The sequence below is a fragment of the Bos indicus genome, chromosome 14 (assembly GCF_029378745.1).
Source record: "Bos indicus isolate NIAB-ARS_2022 breed Sahiwal x Tharparkar chromosome 14, NIAB-ARS_B.indTharparkar_mat_pri_1.0, whole genome shotgun sequence".
Lineage (NCBI taxonomy): Eukaryota > Metazoa > Chordata > Mammalia > Artiodactyla > Bovidae > Bos > Bos indicus.
In genome coordinates, this window is record NC_091773.1 from 81366233 (window position 1) to 81383688 (window position 17456).

Genomic DNA, 17456 nt, shown 5'->3' on the forward strand with positions numbered 1-17456 from the left:
AGGAAAGAATCCTAGCAGTGATGAAGCTGGTCTGTCAAAGGTCTGGCAAACAGTATGAGACTGAACGCATAAAGTTTCTGAAGTTAAATCAGATCATGAGCAGCTATAAAAGTTCCTTTGCAAGTTATATGTATATATTATATTTCAGAACCCTGAAGTTAAATCTAGTAATTACAGAGGAAAAAAAGCGCAGTAAAATGTTGGTCCAAAGGAAGATACATGAAAAGGAGCCTCCTGCGCTATAAAAGTGGGGGAGAGTCAGGAAACAGACATCATAAAACTAGTTTCTCATTAATTCAGAGAAGTGGAAATCATAATTTTTCATTTCCCACTGGGAATCTGAAAGTAATATACATTTCCTCAGAGATGAGTCAAACTGCACAGCTTGAAAGAAATTAGCTAAGAAGACACCCATTTGGCCTTCTCACCTTTAATCTGAGTATTTCTTCCTTTACTTTGCTTTATCTAGAGGCACAGTTTTCAACATTTGTGTCCCAGAGGCTACATTTTGAAAAGGGAATAAATGGAAATATAAATATTGTACCTTCTTGATATGTTATCGGGAATTTAAAATAAAACAAAAAAACAAAACTTTCCCACTGGGACCAGGAGCATTTAAATGCAAAATCTAACCCTTTCTCAAATTCAGTAGAATATGCAGCTGTGGGAGAAGGGAAGGTGTTTTCAAAAGGAAAATAAGCAAAAAAACATTTTTTTAAACTATGAACTACTATTGTAGTCTTCCTAGTAGTTCTCTGCAGGGAAAGTATGCTTTTGCATTCCAAAGCGCAGAAGTAGAAGATATGGAATTCTGAGGGGCCAGAGGAATGGCAGGGCCCTAGTATCAGTGGGAGTAAGTCAGTCACTGAGTCTCAAGAGTTAGCACAGGACGTCCCTGGTGGCCGGGTGAATAAGCATCCACCTGCCAACGCAGGAGACACAGGTTTGATCCCCGGTCCAGGAAGAGTCCACTTGCGGAGGGGCAGCTAAGCCCGTGCACCACAGCTACTGAGCCCGAGAGGCTCGCTCTGCAAGAGAAAGAGGAGCCACCACCAGGAGAAGCCGGGCGCGGCCACGAAGCATCACCATGGCTCACGGCAACTAGAGGAAACTGGACACCGCAAGAAGCGTAACCTCGACTCACGGCCACTAGAGGAAGCCGGACACCGCAAGAAGTGTACCACGGCTCACGGCCACGAGAGAAAGCCAGACACCGCAAGAAGCGTAACCACTGCTGCTGCTGCTAAGTCGCTTCAGTCGTGTCCAACTCTGTGCGACCCCGTAGACGGCAGCCTACCAGGCTCCTCCGTCCTTGGGATTCTCCAGGCAAGAACGCTGGAGTGGGTTGCCATTTCCTTCTCCAATGCATGAAGGTGAAAAGTGAAAGTGAAGTCGCTCAGTCGTGTCCAACTCTTCGCGACACCATCGACTGCAGCCCACCAGGCTCCTCTGTCCATGGGATTTTCCAGGCAAGAAACCACTGCGTAACCACGGCTCACGGCAACTAGAGAAAGCCGGACATAGCAAGAAGACCCCGTGCAGCCAAAACAAATTAAGTTTTTAAAAAAGAGTCAGAACAGACTAAAGAAGTGAGGGCTGGGGGGTGCCGTGGCAGAGATCGTGAAGCAGTATGGCTCTCCCCAGGGGATGAGGGCCAGAAGGAAGTGAGTGATGAGATTCAGGAAGAAGTACAGACGCCTTAGACAGAGGTGCAGCGCAAGCTCAGGCCTGGTAAACAGGATGCCTAGATGAGTCAGGCTGCGGGTTGGGTCCTGAGAATAAAGAGAGAAATGATCAAGTCTCTGCCCTCGTGGGATCCATAGACTAAAGCAAATATCTGAATAATTTCAAATGATGTTGTCATAATCATGATAGAAATAATACAAAAACCCAAAACAGGGTCCCTGAGTTTATTAAGAGCTGAGAAAGCTTAGTGAAAGCTTCTTGGGAATGGATATTTCAAATGAAATTTAAAAGAGTGACGAGCATAGGAGGCAAGGGCTTGGGGAGCAGGGTCTGTTCTAACTACACTCTGATACAGCAAAAAGAGAGAGAATACAGATTTATAGCACGGATGGAAAAGAAGCAACAGAATAAAGAAAAGGAGTTTTCCTGGAAAAGAACGTCACCTGTTAGCAAGATAATCAAACAGAGAGGTAAGCCGAGGCCCACGCCGTCAAGGCGACCGCTTTGGCCTGGGCGTTCATGGCTGTTCTAATGTCATTCTCTTTGCTGTCCATTTCTTGAACTTGCCAGCTTTCTTGCATTCTTGGAAAAAAGTGAAAGTGTCAGTTGTTCAGTCGTGTCCAACTCTTTGTGACCCCATGGACTGTAGCCCACCAGGCTCCTCTGTCCATGGCATTCCCCAGCAGGGATACTGGCGTGGGTAGCTGTGACCCTCTTCAGGGGATCTTCCCGAACCCAGGGATGGAATCTGCATCTCCTACACTGCAGGCAGATCCTTTACTGTCTGAGCCATCAGAGAACCATCCTTATGCTACAGTAATTCACGAGGATGATCTCAGGACCAATTCACTGCATTACCAATACTGGCCAAAAACCACTGTAGGCCCAGCAACTTGAGGGAGTAATAAGAACACAACAAACTAGCAAATAAAACAGAAAAGCAGCAGATTCACAGACATAAAGAACAAACTACAGCTGGGACACCACTCTGGAGAGGGAGTGGAGAGGGGCACTATACAGGTAGGGAGAAAATAGGGGTTATGGGATTACAGGAAATCATGTGTAAAGCACTGTAACGCACTACAGGATTTAAGGAATCTTGTTTTCAATTTAAAAATTCTTTTAAATTAAAAAAAAAAAAGAATGTATCCTCTCCTCTTAGAAGTGCTTTCCTCCAGAAACTATGATTCAAAGAACCTGCACCATGATGGGGGCTAACCTCATCTCTCAAATCTCCGGGCCCCTTGAAGGCTCAATGTCTCTCTGCTTCGCTGAGTCCAGCTTTAAACTGAACAGGGAATTTTCCCCACCAAGATATCTCAGTATTAGAAATAGCAGGATGAGAGCAGAGAGATTTTTCAAAGAAACAAACGCACTTACGGCACTCCATTAAGATTATGGAACATACTTTTGTAATGAGAAAAAAGTAAATAGCTTCAAAACAACAATATAAAAAGGAATCCCATTATAATACATGTAGGAGAAATACAGGGCCTTGCAGTGAATGGCGCCTTTTAATAGTGCATTCTGAAGATTAACAAATGAAAAGCAGACTCACCTTTGCTGAAGTCTCTATCAGGGTTTTGGTAATGAAATTAAAATGTAGAAACTATTTTTGAAAGCCTCATGGTGTGATTCACATTTTCAGATGGACACTGCAAGCACTTCATGGCATATATTAGATTTCAAACTAGAAATAGAGCAGTTCTTATTCCCCATGTAATCTGACGTACACATTATTTGCCAAGTGCCTTTCATGGTTTAATCACTCAGTTAAAGTAAGTTGAGTTTGATTTAATTGCCTAGGATTTTTATAAATATTTTCTGTACTCCAATTTTTTCACTGGTGAGTTCATGAAACATATAAGCCTCAGAGAGGATGCTGTAAATGCTTTGCAGGATTTATTAAAGGTTCCTATTTTCTTATAGGTTTCTTATAGGTTTCTTAAAGCTCCTATTTTCTTATTTTCGGTTTCTTATACCGTAGTTTTTTATAGTTCAGGTCCATATAGTCTTCTTACATGCAAGATTTCAATAAGACGTGCTTTTAAGTTATATCTCGTGCGCTCCTTGCCTGGAGAATCCCAGGGATGGCGGAGCCTGGTGGGCTGCCATCTATGGGGTCGCACAGAGTTGGACACGACTGAAGCGACTCAGCAGCAGCAGCAGCAGCAGTGCGCTCCTTGGAATGCTTTTGGTGGCCTCTTGTTCAAGAAGACAGACAGAAACACAAACCGGTTTCACGGCAAACCCTGGTCTGCACTGCTGCTGCTGCTAAGTCACTTCAGTCATGTCCGACTGTGCGACCCCATAGACAGCAGCTCATCAGGCTCCGCCATCCCTGGGATTCTCCAGGCAAGGAGCGCACTAGATATACCTTAAAAGCCATTTCCTTCTCCAATGCATGAAAGTGAAAAGTGAAAGTGAAGTTGCTCAGTCGTGTCCGACTCAGCGACCCCATGGACTGCAGCCCACCAGGTCTGCACTAGGGAATCACTAACTTGGTGAAATGTGTCAATTTGGGGAGTGGGTGAGGGCGCAACTGAACAGTTCAGAGACTTCACTGAGCAGGTTCACAGCTTTCCCTCTGCTCTGTTCCTGCAGAAGTTAATGAATGCTTAGTCTCATTTTCTGAGTCACGCCAACCCAGAGGAAGCCTCATGTCCACCCTGGATGGAAGTTGATCCAATCTGACAAAATGATTATTCATCTCTATATCCTTTGTGGTTCTTCAAGCAACTTTGCTTCCACGACAGAATTAATATAAAGACCAACTAGCCACAGCTTGACAGAACTCTAACTTCAGTCATCTTGTGTCTACCTAAAATGGTCCTCCATCATAAACTCGGTTTGGGGAATCCACCCGGGAAACAGATTTCCCTTTGCTTACAACACACTGCATCACAGACGCCTGGGAGTCCAGCCTGAATAAGGACAGCAGAATCAGAACCCCTACGACAGAAACACTACTGCCGACCTACAAGAAGCCTTCCAACCCTTTTAAAAATAAAAACCCTATTTAACCTCGCATACTGGTTTATTATGCAATATGCTTATTTTCCCACAGATGACTTTTACTCAAAAACAATATTTTTTTTTCGTACTTTATATTCTCCATTTAGCCCTTAGACTGCAGCAGACATCGCCAGGTGGGAGCTCGTTTTGGGATGGTGGACTCGTGGATGTGTGCAGACCCTGCCCACTCTTCCTGCCACAGCAGACAGCACAAAAGCCTCCCAGCCCTCTGTCCTGCCCAGGACTCCCCCGCAGCCCCGGATGGAGCTGACCCGAGACGGAGCCACGTGCCGCTCTTCCACACGTCTCTGACAGGCTCTGTGTCCTGGGATGCGTTCCTACAGGGATTCGGCTCCTTTGACCCAGGGTTCCTTTCTACACATTAAACAGCTGTGGATTTAGGTTGCTTCTTTGCTCACCTTTGACCAACACACAGTCACAGGAAAAATTCTGTGTGGAAAGCCACCTGCGTCCCCTTGTACTTTCTGCCCAGCCTTTTGATCTGAAGTCAACAGGATGATTTCTTTCAAAGTATTAATTTGCTGGTCCAGAACCAAGGTAGATTCCACTTACTATATTTCACTCCCAAGATTTTTAAAAAGTGGACTAAACAAATTCGTAAAATTACTGTGGGTTTCATTGAGCTGTTTTATTTTATTTTTGCAGCAAGTTTCCCTGTTCTTGATCATATGAAGCTTGGGTTAAAATTTTGTGGCAGTCATGTCATTCACTTCTTTTTCATTGTACCCACAAATCGTGTAAATCAGTAAGATCTGACTATTCCTTCCCTGGTGGCTCAGGAGGTAGAAAATCCGCCTGCAGTGTAGGAGGCCTGGGTTTGATCCCTGGGTCGGGAAGATCCCCTGGAGAAGGAAATGGCAACCCACTCCAGCATTCTTGCCTTGAGAATCCCCATGGACAGAGGAGCCTGGCGGGCTACAGTCCATGGGATCACAAAGAGCAGGACACGACTGAGCCACTCAGCTCAGCACAGCACATCCCTTCTTCAAAATATTTCTGAAAGTCACTGCTACGTCACCATTTCTACCACAACCATTCTAGTGAAGACCCTCATCATCTCACACTTTCATAACCATAACCTCCTGTACACAGAGAAACACAAATGTATGTATACATATACACACACAGAGATATGTAAACATACATACATGCATATATGGGGCTTCCCTAGAGGCTCAGCAGTAAAGAATCCACCTACAATTCAGGAGACACGGGTTCTTCCAAGGTTGGAAAGATCCCCTCGGAGAAGGGCATGGTAACCCACTCCAGTATTCTTGCCTGGGAAACTCCATGGACAGAGGAGCCTGGTGGGCTACAGTCCATGGGGTCGCAAAGAGTAGGACACAACTTAGCAACTAAACAGTTAACAATAATATGCATATACATATTATATGCACATATATTGGATACAAACATACACACACACACACACACAATACCAAAACAGAAACACTTCCAAGTATGAAGAAATTAAATGCATCTTTTTCACAGGTAACAAATTTGGAAATGAAGAGTTTCAATGCACAGAGAAACACACATAAATGCAAAACTCACCGGTTGACCTCCCCACCACCTATGGTTAAATTTCTCTCGCCCTCGAAGGTTGAAATGTGCATCAAAAACAGGATCATACATGGAATTGCCAACAATTCCATGTGATTCTGGATACAGCCCCTTTGTGGAAAAGCAAATTTATTGTCAAAATAATCCACATGTAATAATAGTTCTATCATAAATTTTATCATAGAAGGTTTTATAACAATATGTAATTTCCAATTTTATATCCTATATATAACTTTTACATGTCTGTCAGAGGAAACATGACTATTATCTACACACTGGTTGTAAGCCATTGTGAAACTTGACATGATTATAAGAAATTTAACATTGAAGTTTTTTTAACTGTTACAATTTAATAAGATGACAATTTTTATTACAATAAATTAACCTATAGATTGAAATTTACTTATGTGTCTCCAAAGAAGCTTCTATTTCTAAATATACTATTCCTTGCCCTTGGTTCTATTTCTACTCGAAGGCAAAAAGAAATAAATAAAATAAATAAATTATATTTTTTAAAGAAGAAAGCGAGGTAGAATTTGGGAGCATCTGAAAATTAAAACACAGCAGCTCCAAAATCAATGCTTTTATTTGAAAACTCAGAAACTAAAGAATAGATCCTGTGGTATTTGAGAGGTTGGATGAATGTATTCAGACAGAAATGCACCTGGAAAAAACAGGTTTTAAAGTTGCAATGAAGTTCGGTCATCCACCAAGTGGTAAAAGGCATTTACTATGAACAATTGATGTAGGTAAGATGAAAACCAGAAAGATTTTCTCTGAACACTAAGGAACATGTTTTTAAAATTTCCCTTTAAGTCGTTTCAGGATGAAATCAGCCCTTTGAATCCACACCGTTTGAAAGAATACTTACAGTGGCCAGAGTGTATAAGTTAGGGAAAGTTTTCGTCGGGTACACAGGCCTCATGTAGGGGGAGTGAGTGCCACAAGACCCTGGAGACAGAATTCAGATATTAGAGCAGCAGAAAAAAGAGGAGCCACTCCCCAGGGAGACCCATTCCACGGGCGATCGAAGACACGGGCGCTCTTCACTCTTGAATTTCAAGTGGGAAAGCCGTGTGCCCACATATCTCCAACCGACAGCTGAGGGTTACCGGGTGGGTCGCGGATCACAGATGGGAATGCAGGACAAGAATGACTTACTCAGCTTTTCGATGTTAGGCATGACCTTGCTGCCTTTCTTCATGTACGATGCGCGGAAACCGTCCACAGAGAAGATGATCAGCGGAGGGCGAACGAACCTTAAACGGTAACACGATAAACTTTAGAAAAATCACGGCACAGAGTTTACACAATGCCTAGTCCTTCTCACGGAACCGAGAATTTTGAAAGCAAAACTTCAGCGAGGATGTCCGTCCCAGACTGGGCTTTCAGCCACATAACGCCTGTGGCAACCTCAGTGCAGAGGGAGACGACCAGGGAAGGAGCTGGACTCCAGATTTCTCTCAGTGTGCTTTCTCCACGGATGCCTCTTGCTGCAAACAAGGTTTTTCACAATGTAAAAAGCTGTTATCCTGATTTGCCTGGGACGTGAATTCTCCCATTTGCTACCTGAAAAACTCCTATTCATTCTTTAAAATCAAACTCAAAATTTCCTCTTTCATAGTAATGGTTGATGCTTCGGAATTCCATTAAGATAATAATACCTCTTTCATATTAATATATATCGCTGTATATATATTAATTCTATAATACGTATTGAATTAATAAATGCATATTGTATTTTAATATATTACATTATATTATAATGCTATATCAACATGTTTATCTTCTTCATTAGTCTCAAAGCACAGTTGGTGTCTTATTCATCTTTCTATTCTATGGGCCCACTACAGGGCTTCAGTAAACATTTATCAAATACAGGAGGAAGGGAGGAAGGAAAGTGAAATTAATAAGCAGTAGCGATCTTATCACTAGACTAAACACTTGCCAAAAACTCCAAGCTTAATTACAAAATGATTGTGAAAATAATTAAAACTGTTGAAGATCTCTAAAACTTAATCAATAAAGAACTAGACTATCCATCTAACTAGGGCAGGATTGATGAACTAGGCTCTTTGTTATAGCCTAAAGTTTCAGTTGTTCGATCAAATCTGAGAATGCTAAACTTTGTGGAAAACTGTTTCTAATGGTTTGCAGACTATTCCTCAAGTATAAGCTTGCATTTACTTGAAGCCACATAACAAATAAGTCTGACTCTTGCTCCCCATGGAGCCCTCTGTCCATGGGATTCTCCAGGCAGGAATACTGGAGTGGGTTGCCATTTCCTTCTCCAGGGGATCTTCCTGACCCAAGGATTGAACCCTCGCTTCCTGTGTCTCCTGCATTGCAGGCAGATACTTTTACTACTGAGCCACATGGGAAGCCCATATTTTAAATGAGTCACATTCTAAGCACTTAGAATAATTCTATATGAGTTCATTACTATCATTACTATTATCATTTAATGATTTTACCACTTAGACTGCTTTCTCTTCCAAAAATAACTGAACACATTTTAAACTGTCATCCCATTCTAATAGCCCCAAGAAGTTCAAGTAGCTCATGAAAGTTAAAAAGGAGACAAAAATAAAAATATCTAAATTCTTGGATCTTGTGTCCCAGGCTGTGCTGCCTAAAACAAAAAGACATTCAATCAAACACACTCATGAAAACACGCTTGTAGAACATCTTTTCTGCCAGGCACTTTAAGGGTCCATGAATTTGCAACAGTTTCCTGGAAGGCGTCATAAGTGCCTTATGCTGCTGGTCTTGCTTGAGCTGTGGGGCGTCAACTAAGTCTGGCTGGACCCCAGCAGAGCAGCGCAGCAGTGGTTTGCCGACTTCCTGCAGCATCTGGTAGGAGTTACCATCTCGGATAATATTTTCGAGATGTTCTAGAATCCTCCCTCCAGCCACCCCACCACCACCACCAAAAAAAAAAAGCAAAAGGAGCACTTCAGGAAAAAAACACAGGAAAACCAAACCACTGCCAGAAATGTTTGTCTTCCTCTTCAGTATTATTATTATTTCTAAAATCTTCAGCTGAAGTAAGATACAGAGGCTATTGTTTCCAATATGTTCAGAGGCGATAGAGGAGAACATTTTTTTTAAACATTTCTTTTATTTTAAAAATTTTTTATTGACTTCTAATTTACATGTCATACAATTCACTTGTTTTACTTGTATGATTCTTGGTATTTTTAAAGAGTTGTGTAACTATCACCACAGACATAGAGTTGGTTTTTTGTTTTTTTTTCATTACCCCATTTGGCATGTGAGATCTTAGTTCCCAGGCCAGGTGGGAACCTGCACGCACCATGGTGGGCGCCTGAAGGTCTTCACCACTGGACTGCCAGGCAAGTCCCAGTAGAAGAAAAATTTTCCAAAAAAAACTCCCCCTTCGAGATGTACATTCCAGCTTCTGACTGGGAAATTACACAGAAGTACCATAAAGTTGCCCAGTAAGAGGATTTCAGCTTTACACTGTTTTAAACCATTCACCCATCCACAGCTTGTGATCTTTTATCAACACATACATAAAATGGCATAATATTCACTAAATGCACTCACCCTGCAGGGCATTCTGGGGTCTTTATTTCCTCACAGTCATCATCCACCCAGTGAGACTCTCCTGTTAGGAAAAACGGGGAGACTTCTGGGTGAATCGAATTATGAATGTCATCCGGATTGTTGAGAGTGTAATTGCAGGGCCTGTGTCCGGTTAGATACTTGTTGTTTATGGAATGCCATCTAAAAAGAACTTTGGAAATAAAGTGTAGAGTCTGTTTTGGCTTTACTAAGCTACGCCCATACGTGATGGGAGAGCCTAGATTTAATAACCCAAGTGGTGTTTATTTGAGCGTGCCGTGTCTAAATGGCTTGTAGATAAAAACAGCAGTGGCGTCAGGGAACAAAATTCCATGTTTGTTTCCCTCCAGAAATAAACTGTTTGGTCATTAGACGGAACATTTTTTCCTATGCCACCAAACATCTCAAAGCCATAGAAAACATGATACAACTTCCCTTTAGCTGGGGAGAAAGGTTTCGACTACATGGAGATGACAGATGGAAGACGGCCACAGGGAGGTTCTTCGCCAACAGTGTGTGTACGATCCTAGCACTAAGGAATCTAAACCAATGCCATCTTTCATTTTTATGTTCCAGCAAGATCTGAGAGCATAAACCTATGCCATTCTTGAGTCACTTCATCTAGAGAAGAGAGCAGCAACAGAGACACAGACAGAGAGAAGGAACTTGTGGACACGGGGTGGGGCGGATGGATTGAGGGAGCGGCCTTGGCACACACAGCACCGTGTGTGAAACACTGGCTGGTGGGAAGCGGCTGCAGAGCACAGGGAGCTCAGCTCGGGGCTCTGAGAGGACCTTGGTGGGTGAGGGGGTGGGCGGGAGGCTTGAGAAGGAGGGGACATATGTGCACACACAGCTGATTCATGCTGCTGCACACAGAGACTAACACAGCACTGTAAAGCAATTATACGCCAATTGAAAATTCATTCATTCATTAAAACCTAAAAAAAAAAAAAGAATAGAGACTGAAAAAGAGCTTAGATTTAAAAATGAAACTTACTTTGGAGAAAATGAAAATGATCAAAAAGCATGTGCTTTAAATTGTCCTAAAACAAAAGCATATGTCTGAAATGCAAGTAACACTTGTGACCAAGACTTTGAAGAAATCACTCCCAAGTAAAGAGCGCTGGACATCTCCCTGGTCAGTATGAATCTAACTAGTGACCACTGTGTAAGTCCCACGCTCCTTCAAGTGGAGAAGCTCTACTACACACATGATAACCCAGGGCCCACACATGAGCCACAGCAAAGTCTCACAAGTAGAATTTGAAACCAGCAAAAACCAATGTTTCACAGTTCAATGACCAATGATACCTAGAACTTTATTTTCCCTTCTAATAGCCTTTGTGGATTATTGGTACATTTACCAGGGAAATAAAAGGGAAAAGAAAAGAAAATTCTCAACCAATTTTGTGTTTTATCAACAGCTACAACAATTATTTGGGTAGGAGAAATTTTCAAGGTCAGCATTCAGGTAGGATGTGTTGCCATAACTAAACACTACACATGTTTCAGAACTGATCTGCTCTTCCCCTAAAGTATTTGAACAGAAACTCTCCATAAATGTTCCATGTCACAGCTAGGAAAAGGTCTTCATTTAAACACTGAAAAGTGATCTGCAAATGCTACACAAAGATCCCGGGATCCTTTCATCAACTTGGCCAAGTGGTTGCCAGGGTGACAAACTCCTTAAAGACAAAAACGGCATCTTTTATACATTCGGCAGTCCATTGACAAGTATTTACTACTGGACTAAAACCATCATATTCGACAATCCACTTCACCAAGTCAGCACGCACACATACTCGGCTTTGGGGCGTGACGAGGGCTGTGGTTTAGGCCCCTCTCCTCATCAGCATTGGTGCTCCCGCCCCAGGCCCCTCTCCTCATCAGCAGCGGTGCTCCCGCCCCAGGCCCCTCTCCTCTTCAGCAGCGGTGCTCCCGCCCCAGGCCCCTCTCCTCTTCAGCAGCGGTGCTCCCGCCCCTGGGTCCTCCAGGGGGTTCGAGTGGTGAAGAGCCCGCTGCCAACGCAGGAGACGTAAGAGACACAGGTTCGATCCCTGGGTGGGGAAGATCCCCTGGAGGAGGGCATGGCCACCCACGCCAGGATTCATGCCTGGAGAACCCCATGGACGGAGGAGGCTGGTGGGCTACAGTCCAGAGGGTCGCACAGAGCCGGACACGACTGAGGGACTTAGCACGCTCGCACTCCCATCCCGAGGCTGCTGCTGGCACTGAGGCTCACAGCTGACAGCCGGTGGGCACAGAGCCGTGCCCAACTTCAGATGTAAGAGCTCTGAGGCTCACCCTCCAGAGCCCGAGGAGGGCACAGCGAAGGGACCTGTGCCCTTAGCCACAGCCTCGCTTGCCTTCCCCTCCCCACGCCCCTGCTCCCTCAGACGGTTCTCCTGCAGGGACCTTCCCAGAGAATTCCCTGGACAGCACTCCCATCTCAGGCTCTGCTTCTAAGAAACTTGACCAAGACAGGAACTCTTCTAGAAATCTCTTCATGATTCAGTTTAGTTCACTCATTTGGAGTTTCAGCTTCAACATCAGTCTTTCCAATGAATATTCAGGACTGATTTCCTTTAGGATGGACTGGTTGGATCTCCTTGCAGTCTAAGGGACTCTCAAGAGTCTTCTCTAACACCACAGTTCAAAAGCATCAATTCTTCAGTGCTCAGCTTTCTTTAGAGTCCAACTCTCACATTCATACATGACTATGGGTCCCTAATTATGGAATTTGGGATAATTTCCTTGTTATTTCAGATCAGCAAAATGCAGACCAGCCAACCTGAGAAAGAAGCCTGAGAAATGAAAAGGCACAACTCACTCCCACCTCCCAAGCCCATGTCCAAGGTGTCACAGCCACAAGAGCCGAGGTCTTTTGGAATGTCTCCAATCTTCCCTTTTTTAAAGTTTAAGCCAACAGAGGAAACATGTACCTTTGCAAACCACTTGGTAATTAGTGCAACAGTCTCCCCGGGCCAAGCAGTCCTCCGAGCAGTGACAAGCATGGTCTTCATTTCTTACTTCTCCGCATCTGTCCTTGGTACACTCCCAGCCACCAGCTGAAATCAGCACAACAGAACACTTTTCACTGCTTCGCACAAACCAAATAAAAGAGGCCACAACTGCTTACAACGTTTGCCAAGAAAAAAGCTAAAGTCCCACATCATTTAATCTGCTTGTGAAATTAGAGTTGGCCTGGGGCCTAAATGATATTTGGCATACTTACAAATAGGATGGACTTTTAGTTTTTCAAATCAGAATACACAGTCCAATGGCATTGCACTCCTTTGGGAAAATGGAACCCTTAACCTCTTATGAACTGTCCTAAAAGACCAATGAAATGTATGGTGTATAAGGTTTGTGATAGAGATATTTTCCCAGGTGGCGCGAGTGGTAACGAACTTGACTGCCAATGAAGGAGATGAAAAAGACACGGCTTTGATCCCTGGGTCTGGAAGATCCCCTGGAGGAGGGCATGGCTACCCACTCCAGTCTTCTTGCCTGGAGAATCCCAGCACAGAGGGGCCTGGCGGGCTACAGTCCATGGGGCCACACACAGTCAGACACGACTGAGCGACTTAGCACGCACCTACTGTTGTAGACACAGTTGGCCATAGCTGGGCTCTTTTATTTTCCAAAGTAGTTTTACTTAAAGCTTTATCAGCCTGATTTAAATACAAATGATAATGCAACTAAATGGCCTCTAACTGATATAAGATGCACCAGAGGTTAGAGTTATATGAAGATTATGTGTGTGTTAGTTGCTCAGTTGTGTCCAAAGCTTTGTGACCCCATGGACTGTAGCCCATCAGGCTCCTCTGTCCATGGGATTCTCCGGGCAGGAATATTGGAGTGGGCTGCCGTGCCCTTCTCCAGGGGATCTTCTTGACCCAGGGATTGAACCTAGGTTTCCTGCATTGCAGGCAAACTCTTTACCATCTGAGCCACCATGGAAGCTGTGAAGCATATAAAGCCAGTTCTGAGTGTAGATCAGACTGTGGCCCTACTTACAATTACAGGTCAGAATACCTATTTTCAAGGAGGTCAGTTGCTAGGTTACAGATTTCTATCTGAGCATACTTGATTGGGAGCTCACAACTTTTTTCCACCAAGAAAATATCTTCAGAAAAGTAATATCTTCGTTTTAAAGAGAGTGCTGGACTTCACGCATGACTCTCCATCCACTGGACTGTAAGCTCCATGGCAGGGAAAAGTCCCATCTCTCCTTTCACCACCGTAACTCTAGTGCCTGGGTGTGCGCCTGGCTCAAGTCAGTGTCCATGAACATCAACTAAATCTAATTCAGAATTACCGTGACAATAAAATACAACTCTTCACATTCACCCTGGCTGTGCTGAGAAACTTCAGAGCTAATTCATTTATTCAAAAGATACATCTACTGTGTTTTCCATGTTCTAGGTTCTGGGGAGGGAGTGAAGAGCAAGGAAGACAAGATCCTGTCTTCACAGACCTTACATTCCGGTTGGGAAAGGCAGACCATAAGCAACTCAATTGTCAATGAGATCATTTCAGCTTGTGGTAAGTGCTGTGAAGAAAATTAACACGGACAGAGAGTGACGGGGCGGGCTGGGTCTACTTGACTTAGAGTGGTCAAGAAAGGCTTCTCTGAGCTGAAGGACATTTCAGATCTTCATCTCTTAAAACATGTCATAAGTGAGAAGCAAAACTTTTAGAAAGCAATGCTGTTCTTTAGTAATATTCTACCGAGAGATACAATTGCTATGTGAATAATTGGATAAACAGATGTTAGTTGCCATGCTAGCAAATTATGCAACTACAGTTTAATTTCCATATTTTACAATTATTCTTGCATCCTGATTCCATTCTCTGATATTTTTATAACCCCTGTTTCCACTGCCTTCTCTTTCCAAGCAGATTAAATGCTTGGAATTCTTTTACCCAGGATCTGCTATTCTCAATGGTTAGCAATTTTCCAAGGTTATGTTGAGGGACAGAGGTCATGTGAGGTGTTTTTTCCTCAATTCAAAGATAACTCTTCCAACCAAAACACTTGTTAAAAATTTGTTACTTTTGCCATATAATATTTTAAGTTGATATGTTGTAGTTCCAGTTTTCTTTATTCAGTTCAAGAAATTTTCTTTCCTTTCCTTTTGGCCACACGGCATCTTAGTTCCCCAACCAAGGATCAGACCCAGCGCCCTCAACACTGGACACAGAGTCACAGCCACTGACCACTGGGGATCAGACCCAGCGCCCCCTACACTGGACACAGAGTCACAGCCACAGGACCACTGGGGATCAGACCCAGTGCCCTCAACACTGGACACAGAGTCACAGCCACAGGACCACTGGGGATCAGACCCAGTGCCCCCTACACTGGACACAGAGTCACAGCCACTGGACCACCAGGGATGTCCCCCAAAAATATATTTTTATTCCTCCCCTAGTTCCATAAGAGGGTGTCCCTGGTAAAGAATCCTCCTGCTAATCCAGGAGCTGCATGTTTGATCCCTGAGTCAAGATCCCTTGGAGGAGGGCATGGCAACCCATTCTATATTCTTGCCTGGGAAATCCCATGGACAGAGGAGCCTGGTGGGCTACAGTCCATGGGGTAGCAAAGAGTCAGACACGACTGAGCGACTTCACTTCACTTCATTAACAAGCTAGATATACTGAGGCATTACTAACTTTGCAAGCTGCTGCTAAGTCGCTTCAGTCGTGTCCGACTCTGTGCAACCCCATAGACGGCCTCCTACCAGGCTCCTCTGTCTCTGGGATTCTCCAGGCAAGAACACTGGAGTGGGTTGCCATTTCCTTCTCCAAACTCTGCATAAGAGTTAAATTTTTAAAAATTTAATGAACCTCAAGCAAGGAATGATTCTGTATAATTTGAAAAGCAACTATGAGAATAAACATAAAAATATTTAACCTCATTAGATAATAATAAAGTTATCTATCATATCAGAAAAGAAATTTTCATGAGAACATGCTGAAAAGGGAGTGCTGAAAGGGCCTGTGCCCTTTGAGAGAAATATAAACTTTGAGGTGCAAAATTATGTTATATTTATTTACATTTAAGAAATGCATATATACTTTGTCTGGCCTTAGGTGAGTGTGAGTGATCATACCATCGTGATTATCTGGGTCGTGAAGACCTTTTTGTACAGTTCTTCTGTGTATTCTTGCCATCTCTTCTTAATATCCTCTGCTTCTGTTAGGTCCATACCATTTCTGTCCTTTATCGAGCCCATCTTTGCATGAAATGTTCCCTTGGTATCTCTAATTTTCTTAAAGAGATCCCTAGTCTTCCCATTCTATTGCTTTCCTCTATTTCTTTGCATTGATCGCTGAGGAAGGCTTTCTTATCTCTCCTTGCTATTCTTTGGAACTCTGCATTCAGATGTTTATATCTTTCCTTTTCTCCTTTGCTTTTCACTTCTCTTCTTTTCACAGCTATTTGTAAGGCCTCCTCAGACAGCCATTTTGCTATTTTGCATTTCTTTTTCTTGGGGATGGTCTTGATTCCTGTCTCCTGTACAATGTCATGAACCTCAATCCATAGTTCATCAGGCACTCTGTCTATCAAATCTAGTCCCTTAAATCTATTTCTCACTTCCACTGTATAATCGTAAGGGATTTGATTTAGGTCATACCTGAATGGTCTAGTGGTTTTCTCCACTTTCTTCAATTTAAGTCTGAATTTGGCAATAAGGAGTTCATGATCTGAGCCACAGTCAGCTCCTGGTCTTGTTTTTGCTGAGCTTCATTTTCGGCTGCAAAGAATATAATCAATCTGATTTCAGTGTTGACCATTTGGTGATGTTCATGTGTAGAGTCTTCCCTTGTGTTGCTGGAAGAGGGTGTTTGCTATGACCAGTGCATTCTCTTGGCAAAACTCTATTAGCCTTTGCCCTGCTTCATTCCATACTCCAAGGTCAAATTTGCCTGTTACTCCAGGTGTTTCTTGACTTTGTACTTTTGCATTCCAGTCCCCTATAATGAAAAGGACATCTTTTTTGGATGTTAGTTCTAGAAGGTCTTGTAGGTCTTAATAGCACTGTTCAACTTCACCTTCTTCAGCGTTACTGGTCAGGGCATAGACTTGGATTACCATGATCTTGAATGGTTTGCCTTGGAAACGAAGAGAGATCATTCTGTCATTTTTGAGATTGCATCCAAGTGCTGCATATCAGACTCTTTTGTTGATTATGATGGCTACTCCATTTCTTCTAAGGGATTCCTGCCCACAGTAGTAGATATAATGGTCATCTGAGTTAAAGTTAGAGTCCCTTGGACTGCAAGGAGATCCAACCAATCCATCCTAAAGGAGATCAGTGCTGGGTGTTCATTGGAAGAACTGATGTTGAAGCTGAAACTTCAATACTTTGGCCACCTGATGTGAAGACCCTGGTGCTGGGAAAGATTGAAGGCGAAAGAAGAAGGGGACGACAGAGGATGAGATGGTTGGATGGCATCACTGACTCGATGGACATGGGTTTGGGTGGACTCCGGCAGTTGGTGATGGACAGGGAGGCCTGGCGTGCTGCGGTTCATGGGGTCGCAAAGAGTTGGACATGACTGAGGGACTG

General features: G+C 43.4%; 1 protein-coding gene across 10 annotated transcripts in view; it reads right to left on the reverse strand.

Annotated features, from left to right (window-relative positions):
* Window positions 1–17456, reverse strand: part of ENPP2 (ectonucleotide pyrophosphatase/phosphodiesterase 2) — a 136832-nt gene that overhangs the window by 62363 nt on the left and 57013 nt on the right. For all 10 annotated transcript variants that reach the window (XM_070802982.1, XM_070802978.1, XM_070802984.1 and 7 more), the window contains 5 exons: window positions 12819–12944; window positions 9856–9916; window positions 7447–7544; window positions 7157–7236; window positions 6277–6396 (listed from right to left, as the gene is read on the reverse strand). In XM_070802982.1, the coding sequence (XP_070659083.1) occupies window positions 6277–6396; window positions 7157–7236; window positions 7447–7544; window positions 9856–9916; window positions 12819–12944 (485 nt within the window). The remainder of the gene's footprint in view (window positions 1–6276; window positions 6397–7156; window positions 7237–7446; window positions 7545–9855; window positions 9917–12818; window positions 12945–17456) is intronic.